At 43.7% G+C, this 27,561-nt stretch overlaps 1 protein-coding gene across 2 annotated transcripts; it reads left to right on the forward strand.

Moving 5' to 3' along the window:
• Nucleotides 1-777: 777 nt before the first annotated feature.
• Nucleotides 778-21,318, forward strand: LOC128418559 (IgGFc-binding protein-like). 2 transcript variants are annotated; one of them, XM_053398335.1, is made up of 14 exons: nucleotides 778-1,014; nucleotides 3,220-3,285; nucleotides 4,221-5,492; nucleotides 6,276-6,604; nucleotides 7,602-8,283; nucleotides 9,350-9,951; nucleotides 10,459-11,020; nucleotides 13,044-13,639; nucleotides 13,724-14,294; nucleotides 15,399-15,598; nucleotides 16,659-17,039; nucleotides 18,058-18,344; nucleotides 20,170-20,205; nucleotides 20,814-21,318. In XM_053398335.1, the coding sequence occupies exons 2-13, from the start codon at nucleotides 3,243-3,245 to the stop codon at nucleotides 20,174-20,176; spliced, it is 5,532 nt and encodes a 1,843-aa protein (XP_053254310.1). In that variant the 5' UTR covers nucleotides 778-1,014; nucleotides 3,220-3,242; the 3' UTR covers nucleotides 20,177-20,205; nucleotides 20,814-21,318. The 2 variants fall into 2 exon arrangements, with proteins under 2 accessions (XP_053254310.1, XP_053254311.1); XM_053398336.1 differs by having other exon boundaries at nucleotides 9,353-9,951.
• Nucleotides 21,319-27,561: the final 6,243 nt, after the last annotated feature.

Raw genomic sequence — 27,561 nt, forward strand, 5'->3', positions numbered from 1 at the left:
GCAAGAATATAAATAAAGCAACATAAAAATATCCATATAGGTATATACACTCTGGCTTTCCCAAAGTAACATATGCAGAGACATACAACAATACATATTGCTATATCAAAATGCTTGTGTATTAATAAAACAGAGGATCCATCTGTAAATCCCCCAAATACCCTTTGTCGCCTTCATCCATTTCTTCCCCTGTGCTCATAGTTTCCTTTAATTTCCTTACAACTTGTTTTGTTACGATAAAAGGATATCATTATTTGCCAGCTATCCTGTTCCCTCAGGGCACCATCTGCTTCCACTCCCCTTCTTGCAAACAATGATGAGCGAATGTTGGCTTTTCAGGCTCTAATGGTCCAGGCAGGCCTCAGACTCCTAATCTGGGCACAGTCCAGGGCGATCCCGAACCTCCTTTTACACAAACACATGAAATTTGGCTTCCCCATTTGTTTGTTTAACTTGGCAACCAGCTCACTGGAATGTGCTGGTTTGGAGTGGGATGTTCAGACTTCAGACCTATGTCCTGCGGTTTCTGGTAACCCTTTGGGGTCTTGCTCATTGCACCAGATTTGCTAACTATGTCACCGCCCTGACACCCAATAAATAATTTATCTTCTGTCGTTGGCTTAGACATGGTCGATTGTGAGCAGGTTGGTTTGGGGGATGCCAGAATATGTTATCATTTCTTCCTATTAATCACCAGTGGCTTTCCCATGGCCAAAACATTTCACAACCAAAGACATGACTGTTGCAGTCTCATCAGGAAAAGGGCTGGTCCAGGAATCTCAGGTCCCAAGTTGGTTGTTATCTTCACACCCCATTATAATTTAAATCTATTCTGGTAAAAAAAAAAAAAGAATCCATCAACCCTCAAGTCCCATAGGGGAGTTCTTGGAACTGGCATCTGTTCCCTATATAAAGGGAAACTATGGAAGAGGGAGAAAACAGAGGAAGGAACCCGGCAGCAGCAACTCCCTCTGTTCTCAATTCAAGTGCATCAGAAACACAAGCAAACTGAAGGTAAGAAACAGTGGGTTTCCTTTATGAATAACTCCATATGAATCACTCCAGCAAAAACTGTTCTTAAATCTGGTGAGAGGGGAAATCCCCGTTCCCATATAGAAACAGCAGATTTGATAGCAGGCCACTAGGGTTGCCACCTTTGGTAGGGCAAGATAAAGGACAGGTTGGGTGTGTGTGTTGGGAATACACTCTCTCTCACAACACCAAATCCTTCCCTGCTTTGTGGAGGGGGGGGGTTCCCCGCGTTCAGCCTCCTGCCTCCCTCACCACCCCTGGTCACACTCTTCTCCTTGACTCATGTAGACAGCCACACACAGAAAGAACAAGGATACAGTCTGAGTTCCTCCCTTGTAGTTTCAGAAATCATTTAATGTGTCAATACAAGTAGAAGTTATTAATATTGCAGTTGTTGTATAAGGGATTGTTATTATGACCGGAATGCAATTGAAATTAATAAGATTTTGTAACACAGAAATAAAGAAAATAATCAAACCATCAAATCTAGCATGCAGGGGGGCCACTTTATCTAAATTACATAATTTAGTATTTGAATGATTGATATTAATAATTGTATTATAAATTGGCATTGTTATAATGAGGCTACTATTGGACTGCAATTGAAAACTGATTTAAAAAAAATGTAAGAGAAGTGCTGTAGTCCAAGAGTATCTGGAGGACCACAATTTCCCCACTCCTGCAAGACAGTCCATTTAATTCTGAACCATGCCTATGTTCTGTTTTGACATAAGAGGGCAAGGTCACAATACTTCCTGTAATTCTGGGTTGCTATCTCCCCGCCAGCCTAACAAAACTGGAGGAGGAGGGTGTTTTGCAGATGTATGTTGCAGACTAGGACAGTGCTCTGAGTTGCAGCCCAGAGAAGACCTGCTTCATCAAACCAATAGGGTCCACTTAATTCAGAATCCTGCTTTTCAGTATTGGCCATACTTGAAAACACCTAGGAACATAGGAAGCTCCCTTATACTGAGTCAGACATTGATCCATCTAGTTCAGGGCTGTCTACGCTGAATAGCGGTATGTCTCTCCAGGGTTTCAGACAAGGGTCTCTCCAGTCCTTACCTGAAGATGCTAGGACTTGAACCTGGAACTTTTTGCATGAAACACAAATGTTCTCCTACTGAGCTACAGCACAGAACCCTGGAGGTGCCACAGGGGACGATGCAACTGTGATTTAGAGTGGAACCTTAAAAGCCGGGGTGGGGGGCTAATTTTGCATCACACAGGGTGCCAATGAAATTTGAGGCCCCAATGTCCATCACTGGTATGACATCCTCCCCCCCTCCGATAAGCTTGAAGCATGTGTAAGAACATTAGAGGAGCCTGCTGGATCAGGCTAATGTCCCATCTAGTCCTGCATTCTGTTTTCACAATGGCCAACCAGATGCCTGTGAGAAACCTGCAAGTAGGACATGAACCCAACAGTGCTCTGCCCACCTGCAGCTGCCACCAGATGATATCCAGAGACAGGCTGCCTCTTATAGTGGCAGTGGAACATGGCCATTCTGGCTAGTAGCCATGACTATGTACAAAATTATTAAAATGTGCTAACTCAAAGAGAAGAGAAGAGGCTCTTTGGAGTGAGACTATGTTCTGTAGATTTGCAATGTGCCAAACAAACAAACAAAACTTGTGACTTGTTTGTGAAGCACTTTGAGAATAAAATTGCTTGCATCCACCAAAATCTTGGCTCTGCTGTTATAGCCGATGAATCTCATTATGAGCGGCATCTACATCTGCAGACATGTCTAGATAGAAATCTACACTTGCTGGTTTCTGCAGATCAAACCACAGGAGGAAGCCAGGGCATTAATTATTATCTGCCCCTGGCCAGCTGGCACTATTATAAATAGATCTAACTGCTAGGAGCAGGGTAAGGAATCGATGCAGTGGGCCAGTGTCTCTCTCCAGATTTCAGGGAAGTATGGCTGCATTCATCCGCATACCTGTGTGGAGAAAGCCCATTATTCTTACTGGGATTTACTCACCAGTATATGAAGAGCTGCAGCTTCTGCATCACGCAGACCCCAGTTGAACTTGACTCACTTGCTCTCAAACACAGTTTGGGCTGACAACTTGTGTTGCGAAAACCTCCAGCTATTTTCATCTGGCAAATGTTGGGTGGGTGGCTATTGTCTTGGAAGGACCAAGTGTTCCAATCTAATCACAAAATGTATTTTGCAGCCTCTGTTAGTGCGTTGTCAAGCATGGGGATGATCAATCTCTGGACCAGGTTCTGTTTACTATGGGGTGAGTACTCTGTTGCATAACTGATGCTCATTGGTCTCCTTGTAGGGTGTCAAAGAGGGAGGGTAACTAGACAAAAGTCTTAACACCTCTGCCCCTTGTGAATACAAGCAAGATCCTTTCGTTTCTCCAAAAGCTGGCAGCAAACCCCCAAAATCCTGGCTGTAAACATATAGGAATCTTTCCACATCAACGCAGCACAAATCAGCAAAACTCTGGAGTCTGTTCAATACTATTGGCTCTAATCCAGAGAATGAACAAGGCTGTACACTTGCTGTGCTTTCTTCTGCCTCCCCCTTTCCCAAATCTTCTCCTTTGTGAATGAGATTGGATTCCCTGACCTGTTTACCAATGACTTTATTTACCGTGCTGACATCAAACATCCTTGCAACTCTTCCCAGTTCATGAAGCTCTCTTTCACTTCCCATGCAGTGTCATACCCTCCAAAACCTTGGGGACCAAAACTGGGATGCTCTCTCTTTTTTATCCCAAGCGCTCTGGCACGAGCCACCTGACTTGTGCCAGAGCAAGCATCCTTTGGTCCAGAGTTCTGCCGCAAGTCAACTTGGTGAAGACTGTTATGCAAAAGCTGAGCTCACAGCATACTCTTTAACTGAGATGTGAACCTCCTGGTTTTGCAACTGAAGTGCAATGCATGCTGCCTTTTTCTTGCATTTTGCCTCTAAATGCCATTTACTGGGGTTTTGCAATCAGGATTGGAGTATCACACCCAATTCCTGCTTTGGGGTTTGCCACAGACGTCTGATTGGCCACTGTGAGAACAGGATACTGAACTAGACATTCAACAGGGCTCTTCTGAATTCATTTAGCAATTTGCAGTTAATGCATTCCGCAAGGAGCCCTACTTTAATAGTTTTTAGGCCCCAATGAAAAGTTTCACTGACTTTCTCAAACTTCCTCCCCCCCCCCCTACTTAGGCATTTCAAGTGGCCCTGCCTGGATGATGTTCAACATGCTCCCTGTCACAGTCTCCTCTAGCCCCTTAGGAAAAGAGTTCATCACAGCTTTCATGCAGAACGGCTTGCCACGGATGTTCCAAGGAGATTTTAAGCTGCTCATCACAGGGTATGCTCCTGCCACATCCATTACTATCTCTATGAAGCGGCCTGCCTTAAGAGTACAGACCAAGGCGAATGCTGGCCAAACACTGTCAGTGAAAATCCCACCAGAGGCGGAGATGGTTGGAAGCACTGTATTTGAAAACACGCTCACTGTCCGGGCTGACAAGGACATATCCATTCTTTCTCTGAACTACAAACCCCAGACAGCCGACACCGCCATTGTCTATCCCGTAGCGAGCTTAGGTACTGAGTACTACGTCGTTACCCCAAACGTGGGCACAGATCGCTACAGAGAGGTAGCCATCATAGCTTGGGAAGAACCTACAGCAGTTGAGGTCTACCTGAAAGGGGCTATTACATTCCAAGGAAAAGTCTATCCCCGAGGGACCATGCTCCCCATCTCACTCCAACCTTATCAAGCTGCTCAGCTACAAAGCCAAGTGGACCTCTCAGGCACTAGAATAGTCTCCCAGAAACCAGTAGCCGTCTACAGTGGACACACATGCGTCTCCAGGCAAGTCCATGCTTGTGACCATGTTTTTGAGCAGCTTTTGCCTGTTTCCAGCTGGGGCACCAACTTCATCATCCCCTCTTTGCCCTTTAACATGGAATATGACATGGTGTTTGTTTCCACTTCCCAAAAGACTCATGCCAATACTCAGATGGGACAGAGCAAGAGAAGCAGGAATTTGCCTGCTGCCCGGGCGACAATGTATGGCATTCAAGGGACAACTGCCATGTCCCTCTCAGCTAGTTCTGGCGTCCAGGTGATGTTCTTCAGTGATGGCGGAACCTATAGAAACCTCCAATATGACCCCTTCTTCATGGCAATCCCTGACATCACCAGCTATTGTCAGGCCTACCACATCTATGGGCACGACCATTTTGAAAACTATGCCCTTATCATTGCAAAATCTTCAGAGACTTCCGGGATCACTTTGGATAAGAGACCACTGAGTGGTCTTCAGTGGAAGCTGGTGTCTGGCACTGAATACTCCTGGGCATCACACAGCTTGGGCCAGGGATATACAGTCCACACAATAGAACATGCCTCTTCCCCCTTTGGGCTGCTGAGTGTCGGAATTGGAAATGAGAAGGCTTATGGCTCCCCAGCTATTTGTGCAAATGGTAAAATGGGATTCCTTTCCCCCTCCTTCTCCCCACCTCTTCTTCCCTCTCGTCTCTCCTTTCATCCTTCAACTCAGGGATAGGCAATGTTAGCACCCTCTAGATCTTCTCATCATCCCAAACCATTGACCATGTTGTCTGGGGCTAGGTTTGGAAGAGAAAGTCAGTCCTGCTTGCATGCTAATGAGAAATGACCTACTTTGCACTTCTAAAACCAGTATGCAAACTGAAACAACTGCCATGTGATTCAATGATGCCCAGCTCTATTACGGTCAGTCACACACACACACACACACCACTTTTATAGAAAATATAGCAAGGCAGTGTTGAAAATTGGGTCCCCACATGCTTTAAAAAGCACTATTCTCATATATCATAAATTACAATAAATAGACTATAAGAACTTTTCAAAACTAGGAAAGATAGCACATATTTTCTCCTTTTCTCTTATAAAATTTTATAAAAACCATAACTTATCCTATAGATCATTTAAAACACTCTTATTGATCAATTTCTATGCAATTTTTTCTGAGCACCTAGATTTAAAAGTATTATACTTTGATCTTATTAAAAGATTATAGGAAAGGAGAGGGATTACACTCCTCCCCATGCTCTTTATTTTGCATTCCCCAAACCTCCAAATGGTTTCCACTCCTACTCATAACTTTTCATGTTAGACTTCCATGGTCTAAGTGAACTTTCTTGTATTACTTTATCTTAAGGTTCAAGCAATTATCTACCCGAACCTACTTAAAATGACTTGGTTGCTTTTTCCTCTCACAGATCCCTGCAAAAATCTCCAGTGCAGGACAAAGGAAGCATGTGTGACGCAGAATGGTCAAGCGAGATGTGTCCATGAGTACATGGGGACCTGCCAGGGCTCCACTGCCCAGGATTTCCAGACTTTTGATGGTCTGTTGGTGGACATTCAAGACTCCTGCACCTACACCATTGCAAAGTACTGTGGCAGTGACTCAACACTGGTCCCTTTCTCATTGGAGGAGAAGAGCAGCAACTTGAACAGTCAGGACGCTGCCAAGATGCAGCTGAGCCATCTCAAAGTGTATGGTTACACGGTCACCATTAACAAGGGAGAAAGTGTCCAACTCATGGTAAGAATCCAGGTTCTTTGGTTTGGGTCATTTTCATTCATAACTATAGTGGGGGTGGTGAGAGAGACCACATTAGAGTTCGTAATTTGGATATATTCCCTTATTATTAAGAAGCTGGTTATTTGGGTACCTGAGTCCTGTGACCCAGGTACTTCCAAATAGTTCCTCACATCTGTCTGCGGACCCAGAATTGTTACATGGTGTCAGAAGTGTATAGTGGGCTGCAGTAACGATAGTGAAAAAACTTGAGGGATCTCAATGAATCAGTAGTCATCCCTGCCCCAACCTCCATATAATCTGTTAAATGAGCCAGCAAATAGCTCCAAAGATCTTGTGATCTTTTAAGTGCTAAAAGTGGGGCTTAAGGAGAGTCGGAGACCACAAGTGTTTCATCCCAATGACTCTTTTCAGTACCAGCACTAATAGGAATCAGGACAACAAGGGCACCTCAAAATGTGTTAATTCTCAGAGTGGTTTAACAATAAACCTTGCTTACTGAAGAACTCCGGAAACTGTAGCTCTGTGAGGGGGAATAGTGATCTCCTAACAACTCTCAACAAACTGCAGTTCCGAGGATTCTTGGGGGGAAAGCCATGCATGTTTAAAACGATGTAAAAGTGCTTTAAATGTATGGTGCGAATGTATCCATAGTAAGGTTGGAAGCTACAGGCTGAGGAGATGGCCACAAGCCTAGGTGTGATCATGAAAAAATATTGACACATTCATGGAGTATCTAGAGGGAGAAGGGGTCAATTGGAAAAATTGAGCCTCCTCATCTAGAGGAAACCTCAGTGCCCCATGGTGACCCAGGCACCAAAAGAGGAAAGGGTTATTTTGTTACATGGAGGGCATACTTCCCAAACAGCCTTGGGACCTATTTTTAAGGATATTAACCAATGGCACGCAGTGATGACTTATCCAGGGGACAAAGTTTGCTGGAGAGGACTATAAAGTGTGTCTCTTCCTTACCCTGCCACCCCTTCTTTTTTCTTCTTAGGTGAATGGTGTGGCAGCCAGCATCCCTGCGACTCTGGAGGGTGGAAAAATCAAGGTCTTTGAGAACAGTGGATTGCCCATCATTGAAACAGATTTCAGCCTCCGTGTGATGTATGACACTGATGGGGTTGTAGTGGTGACTCTCCCCAGCAGCTACTATGGAGCCACCTGTGGGCTTTGTGGGAACTTCAACACCGAACCCCATGATGACATGACTTATCTGAATGGTACCTTTACCTCCTCAGTGGTGGACTGGGCCAGGAGCTGGAAGGTTGATGATCAGGACCCTGCCTGTTCAGATTCCTGCCAAGGAGATTGCTTGGCCTGCAGTGATAGTCAGGAGGAACTGTTTGGCAGCAAAAGGTATTGTGGGGTCATCAGCCAAGTTTCAGGAGGCCCTTTTGGAGCATGCCACCCCACCATCAGCCCCACCAGCTACTTTAATGATTGTGTCAGTGGGATGTGCTTAAAAGGAGGGGACAAAGATGTGTTGTGCCAAATAGTGGAGACATACGCCACCGCCTGCAAAGAAGAGGGCATCGCCATTGATGAATGGAAGGTGACATCCGGTTGTGGACGAGCCCAGCCTGACCAACAGGCAAATGAGACGTACGCTGAAGAAATCACTCCCCAAGAAAATGTCCATCATTCACCTGGTGAACCCATCCACAGCAGCACTGCATGTATGAAATGAGAAGTGGTCGCAAACCTAGTTTAGGGTTGGGGTTCAAGGGAGCAGAGGCAAGGAGTTACAGGAAGAGCCCCCTTAGAGCATGCCTTAAGGGACCCTGTGGCTCTCCAGATGTTGGGATCCAACTCTCAACAGCCTCAACCACCATGGCCCATGTTGAGGGGTGAGGGGAGCTGCAGTTCAAGCAATATATGGAGGGCCACAGGTTCCCCATGCCTGCCCTACAGAGTAAAGCAACCCTCAGCTAATCTCATGGCTTTCTCTTCCTGCATTGCTCTGCCCCATGAAAATGTACAGTCTCTGTGGATGCTCTTGAAGCAACCAGAGCCACTGGGAAAATGGAGAGGGGCCAGCAACAGTTCTTTAGGCTCATGTCCCAGGGTGTGCAATGATTACCTGCAACTGCTGCCCCCATTATGGATCTAGACAATAATTATTGAACTGCTGGGATAGCTCAGTTGGTAGAGCATGAGACTCTTAATCCCAAGGTTGTGGATTTGAGCCCTGCGTTAGGTGAAAGATCCCTGCATTGCAGGAGGTTGGATTAGATGACCCTCATGGTCTCTTCCAACTCTACAATTCTATCAACAGACTTGGTCCAAGTTGGATTTGGTCCATCAGCAGGTTAGTTATCTTTATGCCAGGAGTGGGGAACCTTCTTCATTCTGAGGGCCATATTCCTTTCTAGGCAAGCTTCCAAGGGCCACATAACACTGGTGGGCAGGGCCAGAGGCAAAAGTGGGTGAAGCAGCATAGTAGCACACCTCTCTGTACCCTCCATCCAGACTAGCAATAAGAATGATCAAAGTATACATTACAGTGAGGCAGAAATGCCCAGGGTGCAAAGCAGGGCCATATGAAGAGGGTGTGTGGTCCAGGGAGGGCTTTGTAGACCAGATAGAGAGGTGTGGAGAGCTGCATTTAGCCTTTGGGTCCTTGGTTCCCTTCCCTATTTTATAGTTTCTAAAAACTGACTATGAGCCCCACGTGCTGCTTGTCTAATTGATATGTAAAAGTAATATCTTATCAAATCTAATCCATTCTTCCCCGCCACCCAGCAGCCGACACCTGCCCTGATAACAGTCACTATGAGGCCTGCGGAAATGCCTGCCCAGCAACCTGTTCTGAACCGTCAGCCCCCTCTGCTTGCAAAGATCCTTGTGTGAAAACCTGCCAGTGCAACGATGGGTACGTCCTCAACGGCGGCAAGTGTGTCCCTGTTGAGAACTGCAGTTGCATGCATAACAGCCTCCGCTACAAGGCTGGAGAGGAGTTCTGGGCCGATGAGAACTGCCAGTCTCGCTGCAAGTGTGATCCAAGCCTGGGCCAAGTGAGATGCCGGAAAGCCGCTTGCAAAGGCAACGAGAAATGCGCCCTGGTGAATGGTGTGCGCCGCTGCAAGGGGACGACATACTCCACCTGCATAGGAACTGGCGACCCTCACTATACCACCTTTGATGGGAGGAAGTATGACTTCCAAGGCACCTGCATTTATCAGATGGCAGCGGTCTGCTCCGGGGACCCCACCCTCACCCCATTTTTGGTCACAGTGGAGAACAACAACCGAGGGAGTAAGGCAGTGTCCTTCACCAAAGTGGTGACTCTGGAGGTCTATGGCATGACCATCAGTCTGAGCCAAGAGCATCCACGCAAGATTAAGGTACCAAAGGGAAAAAGAATTCTGGAGGGTGGGAAAGTGTGATGAAGCTTTAAATTAGGGAACCTCAGGGGGTTGGACTTACCATTAGCACATTTTTCCCCTCCCAAGGGTTTGTTTGTTCATTGCTGTTGCCTAAAATGACAATAGCAGCATCTGTGGTAGCAACTTGGACACTATTTTTCAACTTTTGCAATACCCCAGATCTAGTGTCATTCTAAGGCATTGTAGGAATCAGGAGAAATAGTGGCTGGCTGACACACATATGATGGGGAATATTCAGAATATTCCTAGTAGTGTGGGAAAGAAAGATCTCAGAAGTGTTCTCAATAGAATGTCTTCTGAGCATAGGAGGATAGGAAGCTACCTTATACTGATATTGACCTTTGGTCCAACCAGCTTAGTATTGTCAATAGTGAGTAGTAGCATCTCTCCAGAGTTTCAGACAGGGAGCCCTACCTGAAGATGTCTCACTGAAACCGTATGGGTGGTCACTTTAATGTTTTCCAGGTGAATGGAGTCTTTGTGGACCTGCCTTTCTCCTACGAAAATAAACTGAAGGTCTACATCAGCGGAGTCCATGGCTTCATCAAAACAGACTTTGATCTGAGAGTCAGCTTTGACTGGTACAGTTATGCCAGGGTCATTATTCCCAACACTTACGCCAATGCTGTGTGTGGTCTGTGTGGCAATGCCAATCAGGATCCCAGTGATGATTTTGTCATGAAGGATGGAACTCAGACAACAGATGAAATCCAGTTTGCAGACAGCTGGAAGTTGAAGGAGGTCCCAGGATGCTCTGCAGGATGCAGTGACTGCCCAGTATGCAGTGAGGCAGAGAAACAGACCTACAAGGGGGACCAGTTCTGTGGGATCCTCAAGAGGAAGGATGGACCGCTCAGACAGTGCCATGAGGCCGTTGACCCAACATCCTACTTTGAGGACTGCGTTTTTGACACATGTCAATACAAGGGTCATCATGACACTCTCTGCAGTGCCATCAGTGCCTACGTGACAGCCTGCCAAGCACTGGATGTCAAGGTTGGGAAATGGAGATCAGCCTCTTTTTGCAGTAAGTTTGGGCTCTCCTGCATCTGTGCATCATGTGCTCATGTGCCTTTGCATGAGCATGTGTCAAATATCCACTGAATGCTAAAAATATATGCACCAGTCCAAGGTACAAAACCATGATTTTGCTTCATGTATCAGGAGTGGGGAATCTGAGGGTCTCCAAATGTTCCTGGACTCCACCTCCCATCAGCCCCAGTCAATCAGGGATAATGGGAGTTTTAGTTAAGTGACAGTTGAAGACATGGCTGGTCCACCCATGAGCCAAGGTGAGACAACCGCCTCAGGCAGCAGGATCCACAGGGGCAGCAGCTCCTGATGTAGATCTTTATTCGCCACCTTGTTCCTGATATAGATCTTCACTCACTTCTTCTTCCCTGGCAGGGAGTGATGGTGCTATTCTGTGGTTTGTTTCAGGTACCAAAGTGTTTCGAGCCAGCCCCCCCCCCCCGAAGGGTATTGTTCTCCCCACCCCTGTAAGTGGAGGGCAGATGCCTTGTCCCTCCTTGAAAATGTGGTTTGAACAGAGGGCATCACTTTTGTGACCTTCCAAATTTATGCTATTTAAAAATAATAATAATTAAAGATTCTCAGGAATAAACATTGCATTAGACTATGTAGAGTGGCATATCGCAGCCCCAATATTTCCTACAGTTTTTGAGTTGAAATAAATACTGTATTTGACTTTTGATAATCTAAACAATTGCATACAGGCCATCAAAATTCACCCTCAAAGCCAATTTAGCCTCAGAACTGATCTGAGAAACCTTGTTTGAGATTCCTTCTGTTTCTGTTTCAAGGCGAGAAGGAAAGGTTGGTGACAATATTGATCAGTTCAATGACCAGTTCATGAAGACATCTTTTGGAAGCAGATTGCAGACTTCTGAACCTCATTGGGACTGAAATGCCCCAAGAAAAATCTACATCTGCAATTAGCAATAACACTTAGCAAGCAATGTTTGGGTGGGAACTCATGTAGTACATTGGGATAGCTGACATGTTGCCCTCTAAAATTTGCTGCCCCCTCATCACTGACTGTTGTTCATACTGACCAGGACTGATGGGAGCTGGAGTCCAACATCATTTGGAGGCCACCATAAGGCATGAAGCTCTAATTAAACATGAATGCTGGCTTCTTAATCAATTTAGGACCCAGATCTGGGCCAGCCTTAGGCCAATCCCAGACACTCCAAGTGTCCCTCTTTTCCAGGGACATCCCTGATTTAGAGAAGCAGTTTCTGATTTGATCCCAGAATGTCTCACTTTTTCTTAGGATGTCCCTATTTTCATTGGATAAATGTTGGAGAGTATGGAGTTATCTGACCTCCGAGCCATCTGAAGGCAACCCTGTATAGGGAAGTTTTAAAAAATGTTTAATGTTTAATTATGGGGGCTTTTTTATATGTTGGAAGCTGCCCAGAGTGGCTGGAGCAACCCAATAAAATATGTGGGGTATAAATAGTAAAATTATCATTATGGAATGGGGCATCCCTATTTTCATTGGAGAAATGTTGGAGGGTATGCAATCCAAAATGCTGGATTGGGCCCAGGATGCATAGCCCTATTGGCTATGCATTACATTAATCATTTGTTGTTCAGTTGGGCTGTGACAACTGAACACAAAATCCTCTGTTGAAAAACAGCTGTCTACTAGCTTAATAGTCTCCTCCCTTCGGCAGTAGCGTCCTTCCCTTTTCTCTTCTTTACTGGAAATCCGTCCCAGAACAGCTTGCCTCTAATTGCAGTGTACTCTGGGAAGTCCTATTGCACTATCGCTCTGAATGATACTTACACAATACAGTCCTCATGTAGGCCATTTGTTCTATTCCGGCCACTCAGTCCCATCATCCTTCCAGAAAACATTAGGAATCCCAATGAACACATCTCTCTTCCTGGATGAGTGTTCTCACTATTCAAGACCACTGGAATTTCCATTAAAATAACTTTTTTTTGAAATGTAGGTTGGATGCATCCTCACTGTTAATCTGCAATGGTTGTCATTCTCCTCTCCTTTCTTCTCTTTCCAGGCACTCCCTGTCCACGCCATTCCCACTACGAGCTCTGTGGAAGTGGCTGTCCTGCCACCTGCAACAGCCTCTCAGCTCCGGAAGTGTGTGAGGCTCCATGCACAGAAGGGTGCTTTTGTGATACTGGCTTCATCCTCAGTGGGGATCAGTGCGTCCCTCCAGAAGAGTGTGGCTGCATGTTCCAGGGCAGATACTACAAGAAGGGAGAGGAGTTTTATCCCGGTAGCTCCTGCCAGGAGAAGTGCCGCTGTCTGGACAATGGAGCCACCACATGTTGGCAGTTTTCCTGTGGAGCACATGAGGAGTGCAGGGTGGAGAATGGCATCCAAGGCTGCCACCCTGTGGGGTATGGCACAACTATAGCATCTGGTGACCCCCATTATATTTCCTTTGATGGACGAAGTTTTGATTTCCATGGCTCCTGTACTTACACCTTAGCCCAAGTATGCAGCCAGGACCCTAATCTAGTGAAGTTCTCCGTGTTGGTGGAGAACGGCATGCTTGACTATGGACGTTCTCCTATTACAAGGACAGTTGTGATCTCTGTTCACGGACACTCCATTGTCCTTGAAAGGGGGATGAAGTGGAAAGCTATGGTATGTACTTCCTAGTGATGACCACTTGTGTTTGAATTTACAACCAGACCTCCATCCAGCTAATATGATTTATTGTTTGCACAGGTTGATGGAGAGCTCTACACTTTGCCAATGAATACAGTGGATGGGAAACTCTGGATCACCCAGGAGGGGAACAATATCATTGTCCATTCATCCTTTGGCCTCACAGTCCTTTATGATACCTCCTCGTTCGTCCATGTGTCTCTTCCTAGTACCTACCAGGGACATATGTGTGGACTTGGGGGCAATTTCAATGGTGATACGAGTGATGATTTCATGCTACCTAATGGACAAGTCACCCAAAGTGTGGATGAGTTTGGAGCCTCCTGGAAGGTCCCTGTGGATGGTGCCATTTGCTCTGATGGCTGTGGTGTGGAATGTCCAACCTGTGCTGCAGAGCAGACAGCACCATACAAGGCCAAGAGCTCCTGTGGAATGATCCAGTCCAAGACAGGTCCATTCAAAGACTGTCACTCTTTGGTGAACCCTGCTGAGTACTTGAGGCAGTGCCTGCATGACATGTGTGTGGCCGATGGAGCTGCAGAGACTCTCTGCCGAAGCCTTCAGGCCTATGCAGCTGCATGCCAACTGGCTGGAGTCAAGATTGGAGCATGGAGAACGACCTCCTTCTGTTGTAAGTCAGCAAATTTTAACCCTTTCCTCACATGTTCTATCCCTGAGGAAAATCACTCCTCTAAAGCTGTTTTGTTCTTGTCTTTCACGAGAGAAAGGTCTCCTATTGGTACTATTGACTGAGAACAGGTCTAATGTCCGAATGGTGAGAGATAATTTGTAAATCTCAGTGAAGTTGGGTCACAAAAGTATGTACTGCAGACCTTTGCTTGACTGTTCCAACTCTATGAAGACACATCTTATAGCGATTTGATCTCTCTTATACAGCTAAGGGCACAAGTAGTGGGGGGGAAATCACATTAGGAAGTACCAGATCTGAAAGACCATTACAGTGGTACCTCGGGTTACAGATGCTTCAGGTTACATACACTTCAGGTTACAGACTCCGCTAACCCAGAAATAGTACCTCGGGTTAAGAACTTTGCTTCAGGATGAGAACAGAAATCGTGCAGCAGTAGCACAGCGACAGCAGGCGGCCCCATTAGCTAAAGTGGTGCTTCAAGTTAAGAACACTTTCAGGTTGAGAACAGACCTCCAGAATGAATTAAATTCTTAACCCGAGGTACCACTGTACTGCACATTCCCAAGTCCATACAGTATATCTTGTGTCTGAGGAGGGATTAGGGAGCCTAACATGGGTCTCTCTTATCAGATACATCATGTTGCTTTACAGTAGCTCTTGAAGTATTTTTAGAGAACTAGAGAGAAGAAGAAGAAACAACTGTTCTGGGCATAATTCTATTTGCTGAATTTCATTTCCATTCCTCCTTTCCTCCAAGAAGTTCAGCATGGCATGCATCAGTGCTCATCAGCCTTGGCTCTCAAGCTACTGTTGAACTCAACTCCCATCAGCATAGTCAATGATCAGGGATGATGAGTTGTAGTCCAATAACATTTGAGAACCCTAGATTGAAGAACACTGGCATACATCATGGGAGCCAAGTCTTCAGATGTTGTTGGATTCAAACTCCCATCAGCCCTCCAAAGCCAATGCAGTCAGAGAGCTACAAGGAGCTGATAGATAACACAGCTCTAGCATAGGCGAAGGAGAGCTTTAGGTAACCCGTGAATGCAGATCATCTCATTCTGTACATCTTCCTTTCAGCTCTGCCTTGCCCAGCTAACAGCCATTATGAGTTGTGCACCCGATCCTGCGATTTCACATGTGCTGCCTTATCTGCTCCATCTCAGTGCACCGGAGATTGCTTTGAAGGCTGCCAGTGTGACACCGGCTACGTGTTTGATGGGGAAGACTGTGTGTCTATGGACAAGTGTGGCTGTGCTTATGATGGGCGCTACATCAAGGTTGGTGATAGTTTATGAAGCAGAAGGTTCCTCAGCAGTGCAGTGATTGTGATACAGTTTAGAGAAACCTTTTGTATGTATACACATACACACACACACACATGTATATCTATTTATATCTATGTGTCTGTCTGTCTGTCTGTCTTGCTCCAATGGCCAGATTATGGTGTATGTGCTGATTTTATGGTGGTTGTTGTATAAAAGAGGAGAAGGCCTCTTGTTTCTCAGTCTTTGCTTCCATTGCAGCAGCTGCCTATTTTGCATTAAAGTTTGATCACCATGGATCTATACAACCATCATTGGACACATGGCAGGGCCTTCTTGGTGGGAGCTCCTTGCCTGTGAAATGCATTCATCTGGAGATGTCATCTGTCTTTTTTAAAACAAAAAAACCCACCATGTTTATGCTCATTTCATGGCTGAAAGATACTGTTCTCGGCCCCATTGAAATAATCAGCTGCAGGGATATGTGGTTGGTTTTAAAATGTTCTTAAGTAGAGGAGCAGGTGGTGCTGTGGTCTAAACCACTGAGGCTCTTGGGCTTGCTAATCAGAAGGTCAGCTGTTCGTATCCCCATGATGAGGTGAGATCCCGTTGCTCTATCCCAGCTTCTGCCAACCTAGCAGTTTGAAAGCATGCCAGTGTGAGTAGATAAATAGGTGCCACTGCGGCTGGAAGGTAAATGGAGTTTCCATGCACTCTGGTTTCCGTCACAGTGTTCCATTGTGCCAGAAGCAGTTTAGTCATGCTGGCCACATGACCCAGAAAGCTGTCTGTGGAAAAACACTGGCTCCCTCGGCCTGAAAAGCGAGATGAGAAGTTCTTAATTTTTAATAATGTTCTTCAATCTTCTTAATTTTTTTAAATGTTTCAAGTACATTTTTTTCTTTGTTCAGAAGAGGGGGAAAGAAATTTAATAAACAAATAAAATAATTTTGATTCCATTTCCTATCCTTTCCTTCAACCCATCCTTCCCTCCTGGATTTACGGTATTGGTTTTGATATCTAAAAGTTGATTTTCAACAGGAAGTATTATCATCTTTCCGGGATTTCTTTCCAGGCTGGAGAGACCATCATCTCCAATAACTGCACAGAAAAATGCACCTGTCGTCCCTCAGGCCAGCTCACCTGTGTGGAAACCAGCTGTGCTGCAGGGGAGACCTGTGTGCTCACAGACAAGGTCCGCAGCTGTGTAAGGCAGGAAGGGCACTGCACACTCAGCCCAGGAGCCTGGTTCACCTCCTTTGATGGAGCCAAAGGGAAACTGCTCGCTAGTGGCATCTACAAGATTGCCTCCTACTGTGATGAGCAGTCACCATCCTGGTTCAAGGTGCTGGTGGATGTCAGTGAATGCAATGAAGACACTGTGCCAGCTGGGACAGCCGTCTATGTCTTCTTCCGAGAAGCGTTCATCTCAGTGACCAACTTCAAGGAGACTTGGGTAAGCCACTGTCGGCCACAATAGTTCAGTGGAACCTGCAGCCCAAATGTTATGGGTGTCAGTTCACATCCAAAGGCAAAACCCACCTACACTGCACTTTCAATAATAATAATAATAATAATAATAATAATAATAATAATAATAATTAAGAACTTAAGTACAGCCATCATTTGACACCTGCAGTTCTCTGAATTTTGCAGTGCAGTGCACAAGAAATGTGTGCACAAATGCATGTACTGGGGTAAAGAGTGCATAAAATGCATATAAGTTGAAAGAGCATACAAAATGCATTATATTAGGGGAAATGGCTCTGCAAATATGTGTATATGAGGCAAATCTGCATAGAAACACATGTATATGAAGAGAAATTCATACGAAAATGCTGGTGAATTTTCACAAGGACTTAAAGAGAGTTGCAAAATGATGCAAAAATGTGGAGAACTCAACTTTAGCCTGGAAAAATGAGAAACTGGGTGAACCCAAATTGACAGATTCACCCATCCCTACTCTAAATATCAGTTGCTGGGAGATAAAGCATAGAAGAGCCTTGCTTCTGGCCTTCCCAGAAGCAATTAGCTAGATGCTTTGTAAAGCAGGATGCTAGGTTAGGGATGGACCAATCTCTAGTTTGTATCAATCGTTTAATGAAAGGGCTGGTGCCGTGCTGTTTTTATTGTAATTATTGATGTGGTTTTTATAGAATTCATATATGCATATAATTTTAATTCCATCAATGTTTTAATTGTTTTTAATGTTTATATTTTCTATGTTTTTAGCAGTTCTTATTTTTATCTGTAAGCTGTATTGAGCCAAGGAGAAAGGCAACATAATAATAATAATAATAATAATAATAATAATAATAATAATAATAATAATTCAAAAGTTTGTTATGCATGTCCTGTTTCTGCTTTGATCTGCCCCTCTTTTTCTTCTCCTTCTGGAATTAGGAAACAAATCCCATTCACCCCCAATGACTCTCAGCATGACTCTGCCTCAGCCTGTCCTCTTTGCCTTTCAGGTCAACGGGCTCTTGGTGCAGCTTCCAGTGAATGTCTCCAATGCCGTGTCTATCACGGAATCTCAGGACACCACTGTCATTGACCAAAGCTCCCAGATGCAAGTTCTCTTCGGTTCCAATGGCAAAGTGACCGTGAGAGTCACGGAGAGCCTGGCAGGGAAGTTGTGTGCCCCTTGTGGGAACTTCAACAATCAAGTCTCAGATGACCTGCGGCTGCCCAGTGGTCAGATTGCAGGAGACATTGCTGAGGTCGTTGATGCCTGGAAGGCTAGGGACTTCTTAGAGTGGTGAGTAGGTCTGACTGTGGCTCTTGGCTCTTTGTGATAAGGTAAAACAGCCTCCCCCAGTTCCGTGCCCTCAAGACGTATCGGGCTCCAACTCTCAACAGTTGCTTCCCATGGCCAGGGATGATGGGAGTTGTAGTCCAAATCATCTGGAGGGCATCAGGTTGGGGAAGCCAGGAGTAGCTTTAGGCTACAGAACTAGCCTACACTCATAGGAACGTAGGGCAAGTTGCCTTCTTTCAGGTCAGAGGATCTATCTAGCACAGCACTGCCTACTCAGACTAGCAGCAGCTTCCCAGATTCTCAGGCAGGGAGGTAGATTTTTAACTGGAGGTGCCCAGGATTCAACCTGGGACCTTCTGCACATGAATAATATGCTCTACCTTGCAGAAATGACTATCAGTTCTCTCCAGGGCCATCCCTAGTGCTACAACTAATCCAGAATGTGGCAGCTAGACTAGTGACTGGAAGTGGCCGCCGAGACCATATAACACCGGTCCTGAAAGACCTACATTGGCTCCCAGTACATTTCTGAGCACAATTCAAAGTGTTGGTGCTGACCTTTAAAGCCCTAAATGGCCTCGGCCCAGTATACATGAAGGAGCGTCTCCACTCCCATCATTCAGCCCAGACATTGTGGTCCAGCTCCGAGGGCCTTCTGGCAGTTCCCTCACTGTGAGAAGTGAGGTTACAGGGAACCAGGCAGAGGGCCTTCTCAGTAGTGGCACCCGCCCTGTGGAATGCCCTCCCATCAGATGTCAATGAAATAAACAACTATATGACTTTTAGAAGACATCTGAAGGCAGCCCTGTTCAGGGAAGTTTTTAATGTCTGATGTTTTATCGCTTTATCATCATCATCATCATCATCATTAATTCTGTTGGGAGCCAGCCAGATGGGCGGGGTATAAATAATAATCAATCATCATCATCATACCTCCCCAAAGGCAGCTCTGCGCCTCCCCAACCATTGGCTTCTCTTCAAATTTTCACCCCCATATATTTCACACCAGGTCTAACTCCCCACTTCCTCGCACTGCTGCCCTCCTTCCCTTTCTGAGGCTCCATCTGCACTATGCATAACAAGCAACATCATGCCACTTTAAACAGCCATGCCTCCCTAGAAAAGGATCCTAGGAAATGTAATTTGTTAAAGGTGCTGAAAGTTTTTGGGCCACCCCCTTTTCCTCTCACAAAGCTACAATTTCTAGGGTTCACTGAGAAGGATCGACTGTTAACTGGGAACTGTAGCTCTCTGAGATGAATTTGGGTCTCCTGGCAACTCTCAGCATCCTCAACCAACCACAGCTCCCAGGATTTTGAGGGGGGAGCTAAGACTGCTTAAAGTGGTATGATACTGCTGCAAATGTCTAGTGCAGATGCGGTTTCGTCCTTGTTGGGTTGAACTGGGTTGCAAGCACTTTCTGCAAGTGTTAAGCAGCTACAGTGGTACCACAGGTTAAGAACTTAATTCGTTCCAGAGGTCCGTTCTTAACCTGAAACTGTTCTTAACCTGAGGTACCACTTTAGCTAATAGGGTTTCCTGCTGCACGATTTCTGTTCTCATCCTGAAGCAAAGTTCTTAACCCGAGGTACTGTTTCTGGGTTAGCAGAGTCTGTAACCTGAAGCGTCTGTAACCCGAGGTACCACTGTACAAGGACTTTTTATTCCCCACTCCTCAGCCTCCAACCAAAACACACACATGCTATGCAGAGGGATATATACAATTAGTGTTAGAAGCAATGTAACAAGAAGAAACATTGGGCTGCCAGATGGCACACCTTGAGGGCCAGCCTCACAATTCTCTCTCCTCTGCTTGCTTCCACAGTTACTGATACCTGCACATGAGAAACTCCTTAGACTGGTAAGTGACTCTCCAGACTGCTGTTGTTTCTAAGGGCCCAATCCATGGTTTGTTTAGAGTAAGCTAAACACACTAAGCCAAACTATCGCTTGGCTTGCAGAAGCACAGTACCAGGAGTTGGGAGGGGAGAAGCAAAGCAACCATCTTTGGGAGGGGAAGTTGCTATTTCCATTCCTTCAACTTATGAGAAGACCAACCTTTTTTCTGACCCCAACCCCAATTTCTTTCTTTCTTTAATGTGTCCCGCTAGCATCCCACTACTAGACACATCCCACTTGCCCTTGAGAGCAATGCCACGTCGTGTTGTTCCCAAAGCATTCTGGGAAGCATAGCTGGCAGAAAACCAAATGACCAGCGCCAATTTGAGATCGCCAGCACACCTTCCTGATCCTCAAAGGGACACCTTAGCCCTGCATGTCCCTTTGACAATCTCAGAGGGATTGCCAGCGTACCTTCCTGATGGTCAGCCTCCTCTGCATGCATTGGGTCCCGTCAATGCTGAGTGCAACTCGGCACCTGTGTTACTGTGCAACTAGAGCATCTACGAAAACAGGCTCAGCCCATGGCCTCTGCATAACACAACTCTTCTTATGCCTTTTCCTCTCTAGATATATCTAAAATCCCAATCTGGAAGCATGCACTGGATGCACAAGCACCTTAGAACAATGCTGTATTTGGTTAAAAAAAAGAAACATCCAAAAGTTCCTGCACGAGTGGAGCATCCAGTTAATAAACAGAATGTGATTGTCTACAATAACTGAGAATGGAGCCTTCATGTACAGAGGCAGTAGCTCTGTGTACCAGGTTCTGAAGACAAACAATTAGGGGGAATAGCTCTCAGCTTCTTGTTCTCCTTGTCAGCTTTCCATGAAGATCTGCCTGGCAACTGTGGGACTCAAATGTGCTCAAGTAGATGGACCTTTGACCTGTTCTAGCAATATGAAGTCCTTTATCTTCAGCCTGTCCAAATGTTTCCTGACGTTTGATGAGAGTTCAGCATCTGCTCCCTTGGTGGCTTGTGAATCTCAGGATGTTCAGAGATGAAAATGTGTAAATCTATTGCACTCTAACCAAGCGCTATAAATTCATGTCCTTTTCTATAAAGAAGTAAACCCTTTGACAACCTTCTGTTGTTTGTACATTTTCTTGCACACCCAGGATGGATGTGTAAGCTATGAAACGTCTATCCGGTCTGATTTAGCTTGGACCACTAAGGTGGGCCTACTATGAAATGTCATCTGCACAATTTGAGATGATTAGAAGCAGGAAAATACGAATGAGTCTATTTACAGTTCATGGGTCTCCAACTAAGTTATATTTGGAGCAGACCCATTGAAATTAATGAACATATCTTAGTCATGTGTGAGCATTTAAGGGTCTACTCTGAGTAGGACTAGCATTGGCTTCTGTTCATTCATGAGTCAATTCCATCTATCACATTCCCACAGAAATGTGTGATTTTTCAAAAAAATAAAAAAGTGTGTGAACATTTGTCCTATATATATAAATATATGTCTTTTACAACGAAATACAGATGTTTTTTTCCTCAATGCATGCATTTCCAAATGCATTTGACCCTAAAATAAATGTGCTTACATATTTTAGCAAGTTTTGGAGCCAAAAAAAGCATATTGGAATATTCACAAAAGTGTAAAAGTTCATTCCAATCTAGTTTCCCCCACATGTTAGCCAAAGACATGTAGAAGGTCATTTTCATGCCATCATTACTCACATGATCTGCTCCAATCAGCTGTTATTTATTACTGGGCTGTGTGATGTAAGAAGCACTGGCTGGAAGGGAATCTAAAGGAAAGGCTGTTTCCCTGAGGTCGTCTTAAAGGATCTGGTAAACCACTGAGTCTACTGCACCTATCAATCATCTCTCCCCCACCCCTCTCTTAAAAGAAACTTGCAGGATTACATCAGCCAAGCCTCCCGATTGAGAATCTGCAAAGGCTTGTTACATATGGTCAGAATAATTTTTCTAGAGACAAATCTGCAGATATCTTTATTGACATTCACCATGCACTTTTATTTCATAACATCCTTCATGTCTTTTTGCAGCTTACTCAGCCTTGACATGTAGCCATGCTCCAAAGCAACATTGTAAAAAGAGCTGCGGGCAACTATCACTGGTGCAGCAGGCAGGTGCCAGTCACTTGATGGTCACTTCCAACTATTGCTCACTGCAACAGAGAGACAAAAAAGAATTAGGCTGTAGTCCTTTAACCACTTACCCGAAATTAAGCCCCATTGAGACTTGCATCTGAGTAGACATGACTAGGATTGTGCTGTCAGCTTGTCTTTGTGATCCAAAAACCAGAGGTACTCAGCAGGCAATACAGAAGGACCATGGTTTAGTGGATGAGTTTGGAAACTGCGGATCTTCAGTTGTTACGGGACATCAGCTTCCATTATCCTTGGCCATTAGCCAAGCTGTCTGGGACTGATGGGAGTTGGAGTTCAATAACATCTGGATGGTCACCGATTCCCCACCCCTGGCTTAGTGGCAGAGCCCTAGCTTTGCATACAAGAAGGTCTCAGGTTCAATCCTTGGCAACCTCAGTTACAAGGATCAGATAGCAGGTGGTATGAAAGACCTTTGTCTAGACATTTTTAAAAATAAAATAAAGGTTGAATTTTTATTTATTTATTGACTAGGGAAATGCTAAAGTGGGGGATGGGGCATTAGCTCTTTATTCCTAAACCGTTTAATTTCATGCAGACATCATGAAAGCACCTATATATTTTTCACCACAGGCCTAATAGCAGCATAGATGATTGCCCCTACTAGGAATAGGAATAGCAGAAATAAATGGGTGTGTCAAAAAAACAGAGACTTCTTTAAAGTAAAAAAAAAATTAAAAAATGGTGGGAGACCCATTTGTAGATCTCGCATGTCATACGTGGTTTAGCCTTTAGTAGCCAAGATCTGACAGTCAAGTCTAAAACCAGGAACACACCTGGGTGAATGTTTCCAGGTGCAGTTAAGCTCACATGGCAGTGCCTGGAAAACTGCAGGTTGAGAGAGCATTTTTGTTCTCTTCTTAGCCATTTCAAACATAATTTGGCTAGTCATTGATGGCTAGTCCAAGGAGTGGGTCAGCCAAAGACAGTGTTTGGAACCTGCCTCTCCAGCTCCCAAGGCAGCCCTTCCCCAATCTCAAGAGATTGTTGGACTACAACTTTCAAATTCAAATTCAAGGAGAAAAATTTCTGATAGTAGGAATTTATGCACCAAACGAGGGGAAATCTGAATTCTTCAAAAAGTTGCATGAGACTTTAATGGACTATATGGACTATAATTTGATCTTGATGGGAGACATGAACGGAGTAGTATCAACAAACATGGACAAGGCACAAAGACAAGTGATCACCAAGGATTGTAGACTACCGAAAACCTTTTTTGAGGTGACAGACAATTTGGATTTAGTTGATATTTGGAGAATAAAGAATCCCCTGGCTAGAGAGGGAACTTTCTTTTCTGAAGCCAAAATGACATGGACCAGAATCGATCAAATATGGGTAACTAGTGGAATGGCTCCAAAGATAAAGAAGGCGGAAATCTGTCCAAGAACTTGCTCTGACCATAATCCTGTGAAGATGGAGATGAAACTGATTTCCACTGGTTCTTTTAGATGGAGGATGAATCACACCTTATTTAGAGATGAAAACGTGATTAAGAAGGCCCAAAAAACTATGAGAGACTATTTTGAGATAAATATGAACACTGATGTTGAAAAAAGAGTTATCTGGGACGCAAGTAAAGCTGTTATGAGAGGGTTCTTGATACAACAGAATGCAATAAAGAAAAGAAGCCAAAATGAAAAGAAAGATAAAATATTGGAAAAAATAAAAGATAGTGAGAAGAAATTGAGAGCAAAACCAAAGTCGCAGAGATTTTGAAAGAAATAAAGCTATACCAAGTACAATATATGAAAATGATGAATCAGGAAATAGAATGGAAAATTAAACAAATGAGACAAAAGACATTTGAATCAGCTAATAAATGTGGGAAGTTGCTAGCGTGGCAAATGAAAAAAAGACAAAAATTAAATACTATTACAAACCTAGAAGTGGAAGGAAGGAACATACAGAACCCAGCCGAGATTAAAAAATGTTTCCAGAGGTACTTCAAACAATTATACACACAAGGGCCACAGAAAGAAGTTGACATAGATCGATTTTTGAAGATAAATGGATTACAAAAAATTCCTCAAGAAAGTAAATTAATGTTGAACTGTAAAATATCTGAACAGGAAATAGAAGATGCCATTCAGAACATGCAATTGGGCAAATCTCCAGGACCAGATGGACTGACTTCAAGATATTACAGAACTTTAAAACAATGGTTAGTACAACCTTTAAAAGAAGTCTGTAATGAAATACTGGAAGGGAAAAAGGTACCAGAGTCGTGGAAAGAAACATATATTACACTTATACCGAAAACAGAAACTGAAAAAACTCAGCTTAAGAACTACTGCCCCATATCACTACTTAATGTGGATTACAAAATTTTTGCAGATATTTTGGCTAAGAGATTAAAAAAAGTGTTGATGGAAGAGATTCATAAAGACCAAGCAGGCTTTCTTCCGAGTAGACATTTGTCTGATAATTTGAGGAATATAATTAACATTCTGGAAAAGTTAGAAGTGAATACTAACACTAAAGCAGTTTTAATATTTGTAGACGCGGAGAAAGCCTTTGACAATATTTCTTGGAGTTTTATGAAGAAAAATCTACAGGGGATAGGGGTGGGAGAAGGATTTGGAAACGGTATAAGTGCAATTTACTCTGAACAAAAGGCCAAGTTAATTGTTAATAATGAGGTGACGGAGGAATTTAAGATAGAGAAAGGGACACGACAAGGTTGCCCAATTTCCCCATTGCTTTTTATATCAGTCCTGGAGGTTTTGCTGAATATGATTAGAAGAGACCAGTTGGTTAAAGGTATACAAGTCGGAGCTAAACAGTATAAATTGAGAGCATTTGCAGACGATTTAGTATTGACATTACAGGAGCCAGAATCTAGTACCAAAAGAGTTTTGGAACTGATTCAAGATTTTGGTCAGGTTGCTGGATTCAAATTGAACAAACTAAAAACAAAGGTTTTGGGGGAAAATTTAACAGAGAATGAAAGAGAGAGGTTTCAGAATGAGACAGGTTTAACAGTGGTTAAAAAAGTGAAATACTTGGGGATTAACATGACAGCCAAAAACGTGAATTTATTTAAAGATAATTATGAAAAATGTTGGGCGGAAGTGAAAAAAGACTTAGAAATTTGGTCAAACTTGAAGCTTTCACTGCTAGGCCGTATTGCTGCGATAAAGATGAATGTATTGCCAAGAAGGTTATTTTTGTTTCAAGTATTGCAAATTGTAGACAAGATGGACTGTTTCAAGAAGTGGCAGAGAGATATTTCTAGATTTGTCTGGCAGGGCAAGAAGCCCAGAATAAATTTTAAGATTTTAACGGATGCAAAGGAAAGAGGTGGATTTGCCCTGCCAGACCTTAAACTGTATTATGAATCAGCAGCTTTCTGCTGGTTGAAAAAATGGCTACTCCTTGAGAATACAGACATTTTGGATTTGGAAGGTTTTAACAATGTATTTGGTTGGCATGCATATCTGTGGTATGATAAGGTCAAAGCACATAAAGCATTTTAAAAAAATTAACTAATAAACTGAAACTGACACGGGGACAAACAGAAGACGCCTTCACCCCGGTATGGCTCCCCTTTATCACATACACAACCCAACAGGACAATGACAATAATCCACCAACAGCATACAAATCAATATGGCTAACCTGATCCAAAACACACACACACCTCACTCACACACGAAAACAAAGATCACCACAGCCAATCACAAGCAAACAATCACACCCTAGGCCAACCCCAACCTCTCTCACCACCAAAGGAACACAAGTGAACAACACAAGCAACGCTGACACCAAACTCTACATACATTAAACATAATAGAAACACCGCCACCCGACACCACCCCCATCCATCTTCCCTCTCTCCACCCCTCCCTTTCTTTTTTCTTTCTTTTTTCTTCTCCCCCTAATGCCTCAACAAATGAAACGGATTTGTAAAAATGTTACATGGAAGAAGAAGAAGAAAAAATACGAGGCACTACACTTCTGTAAAACAAGAAAATCCTTAATAAAAAATATTTAAAAAATATATATATTTTAAAAATCAAAAAATAATAATCATATTGTCAGGAAAGCACTATTTAATGTCTGGATAAGATATAAAGATTTATTTGAAAATAAAACCCCAAGGTGGTTATCACCAATGGAAGCAAAGGCCTTGAAAAAACTCAATATGGAGACCAAATGGCTGAAATATTGGGAAATTTTGGAACAAGTAGGAGACAAATTGAAATTGCAGAGTTATGAAAAACTAAAGAATAAGGTGCGAGATTGGCTTCATTATTACCAAATAATGGACGCATATAATCAGGACAAAAAAAATGGATTCCAGGTGGAAAAATCAAAACTGGAAACAGAACTGTTAGAGCCCAAAACTAAGATTTTGTCAAGGATGTATAACTTGCTGTTGAAATGGAATACTCAGGATGAAACGGTGAAATCTGCTATGATTAAGTGGGCACAAGATGTTGGACATAATATTATGTTCGCTGACTGGGAACAGTTATGGACCACAGGTATGAAGTTTACGGCATGCAATGCCTTGAGAGAATATTATGAAAATGATATACAGGTGGTACATGACCCCAGTCAAGCTGGCAAAAATTTATCATTTGCCCGATAACAAATGTTGGAAATGTAAAGAAACAGAAGGTACATTCTTTCACCTTTGGTGGACGTGCCCGAGGATTAAGGTTTTCTGGGAGATGATATATAATGAATTGAAAAAGGTATTTAAATATACCTTCTTGAAGAAACCAGAGGCCTTTCTTCTGGGCATAGTCGGCCAACAGGTGCCAAAGAAGGACAGAATTTTTTTTATGTATGCCACAACAGCAGCAAGAATACATATCGCAAAGTATTGGAAGACATAAGACCTACCCATCCTGGAAGAATGGCAGATGAAGGTGATGGACTATATGGAATTGGCAGAAATGACCCACAGAATCCGAGACCAGGGAGAAGAGTTGGTGGAAGAAGATTGGAAGAAATTTAAAGACTATTTACAGAAATATTGTAAAATTAATGAATGTTAGAATGATGTTGGATTAAAAGTTATGTGGTTTTTAGCTATAATGCTATGAGTATGAAAAAATGGACTATTAATAAGCAAAAATCTAATGTTACATTATTTTAAGATTAAAGATTAGGATAAGCAAAGAGGGGAAGGATTTGCTGAACTGACAAATTAAACTG

Source organism: Podarcis raffonei, chromosome 8 (assembly GCF_027172205.1).
Source record: "Podarcis raffonei isolate rPodRaf1 chromosome 8, rPodRaf1.pri, whole genome shotgun sequence".
Taxonomy (NCBI): Eukaryota; Metazoa; Chordata; class Lepidosauria; order Squamata; family Lacertidae; genus Podarcis; species Podarcis raffonei.

Coding starts and splice junctions, on each gene's coding strand:
- LOC128418559 (XM_053398335.1), top strand. CDS start 3,243: ATGGGGATGATCAATCTCTGGACCAGGTTCTGTTTACTATGGG. Junction 9,952..10,458: donor AGCATCCACGCAAGATTAAG/GTACCAAAGGGA, acceptor AATGTTTTCCAG/GTGAATGGAGTCTTTGTGGA. Junction 13,640..13,723: donor GGATGAAGTGGAAAGCTATG/GTATGTACTTCC, acceptor TTGTTTGCACAG/GTTGATGGAGAGCTCTACAC.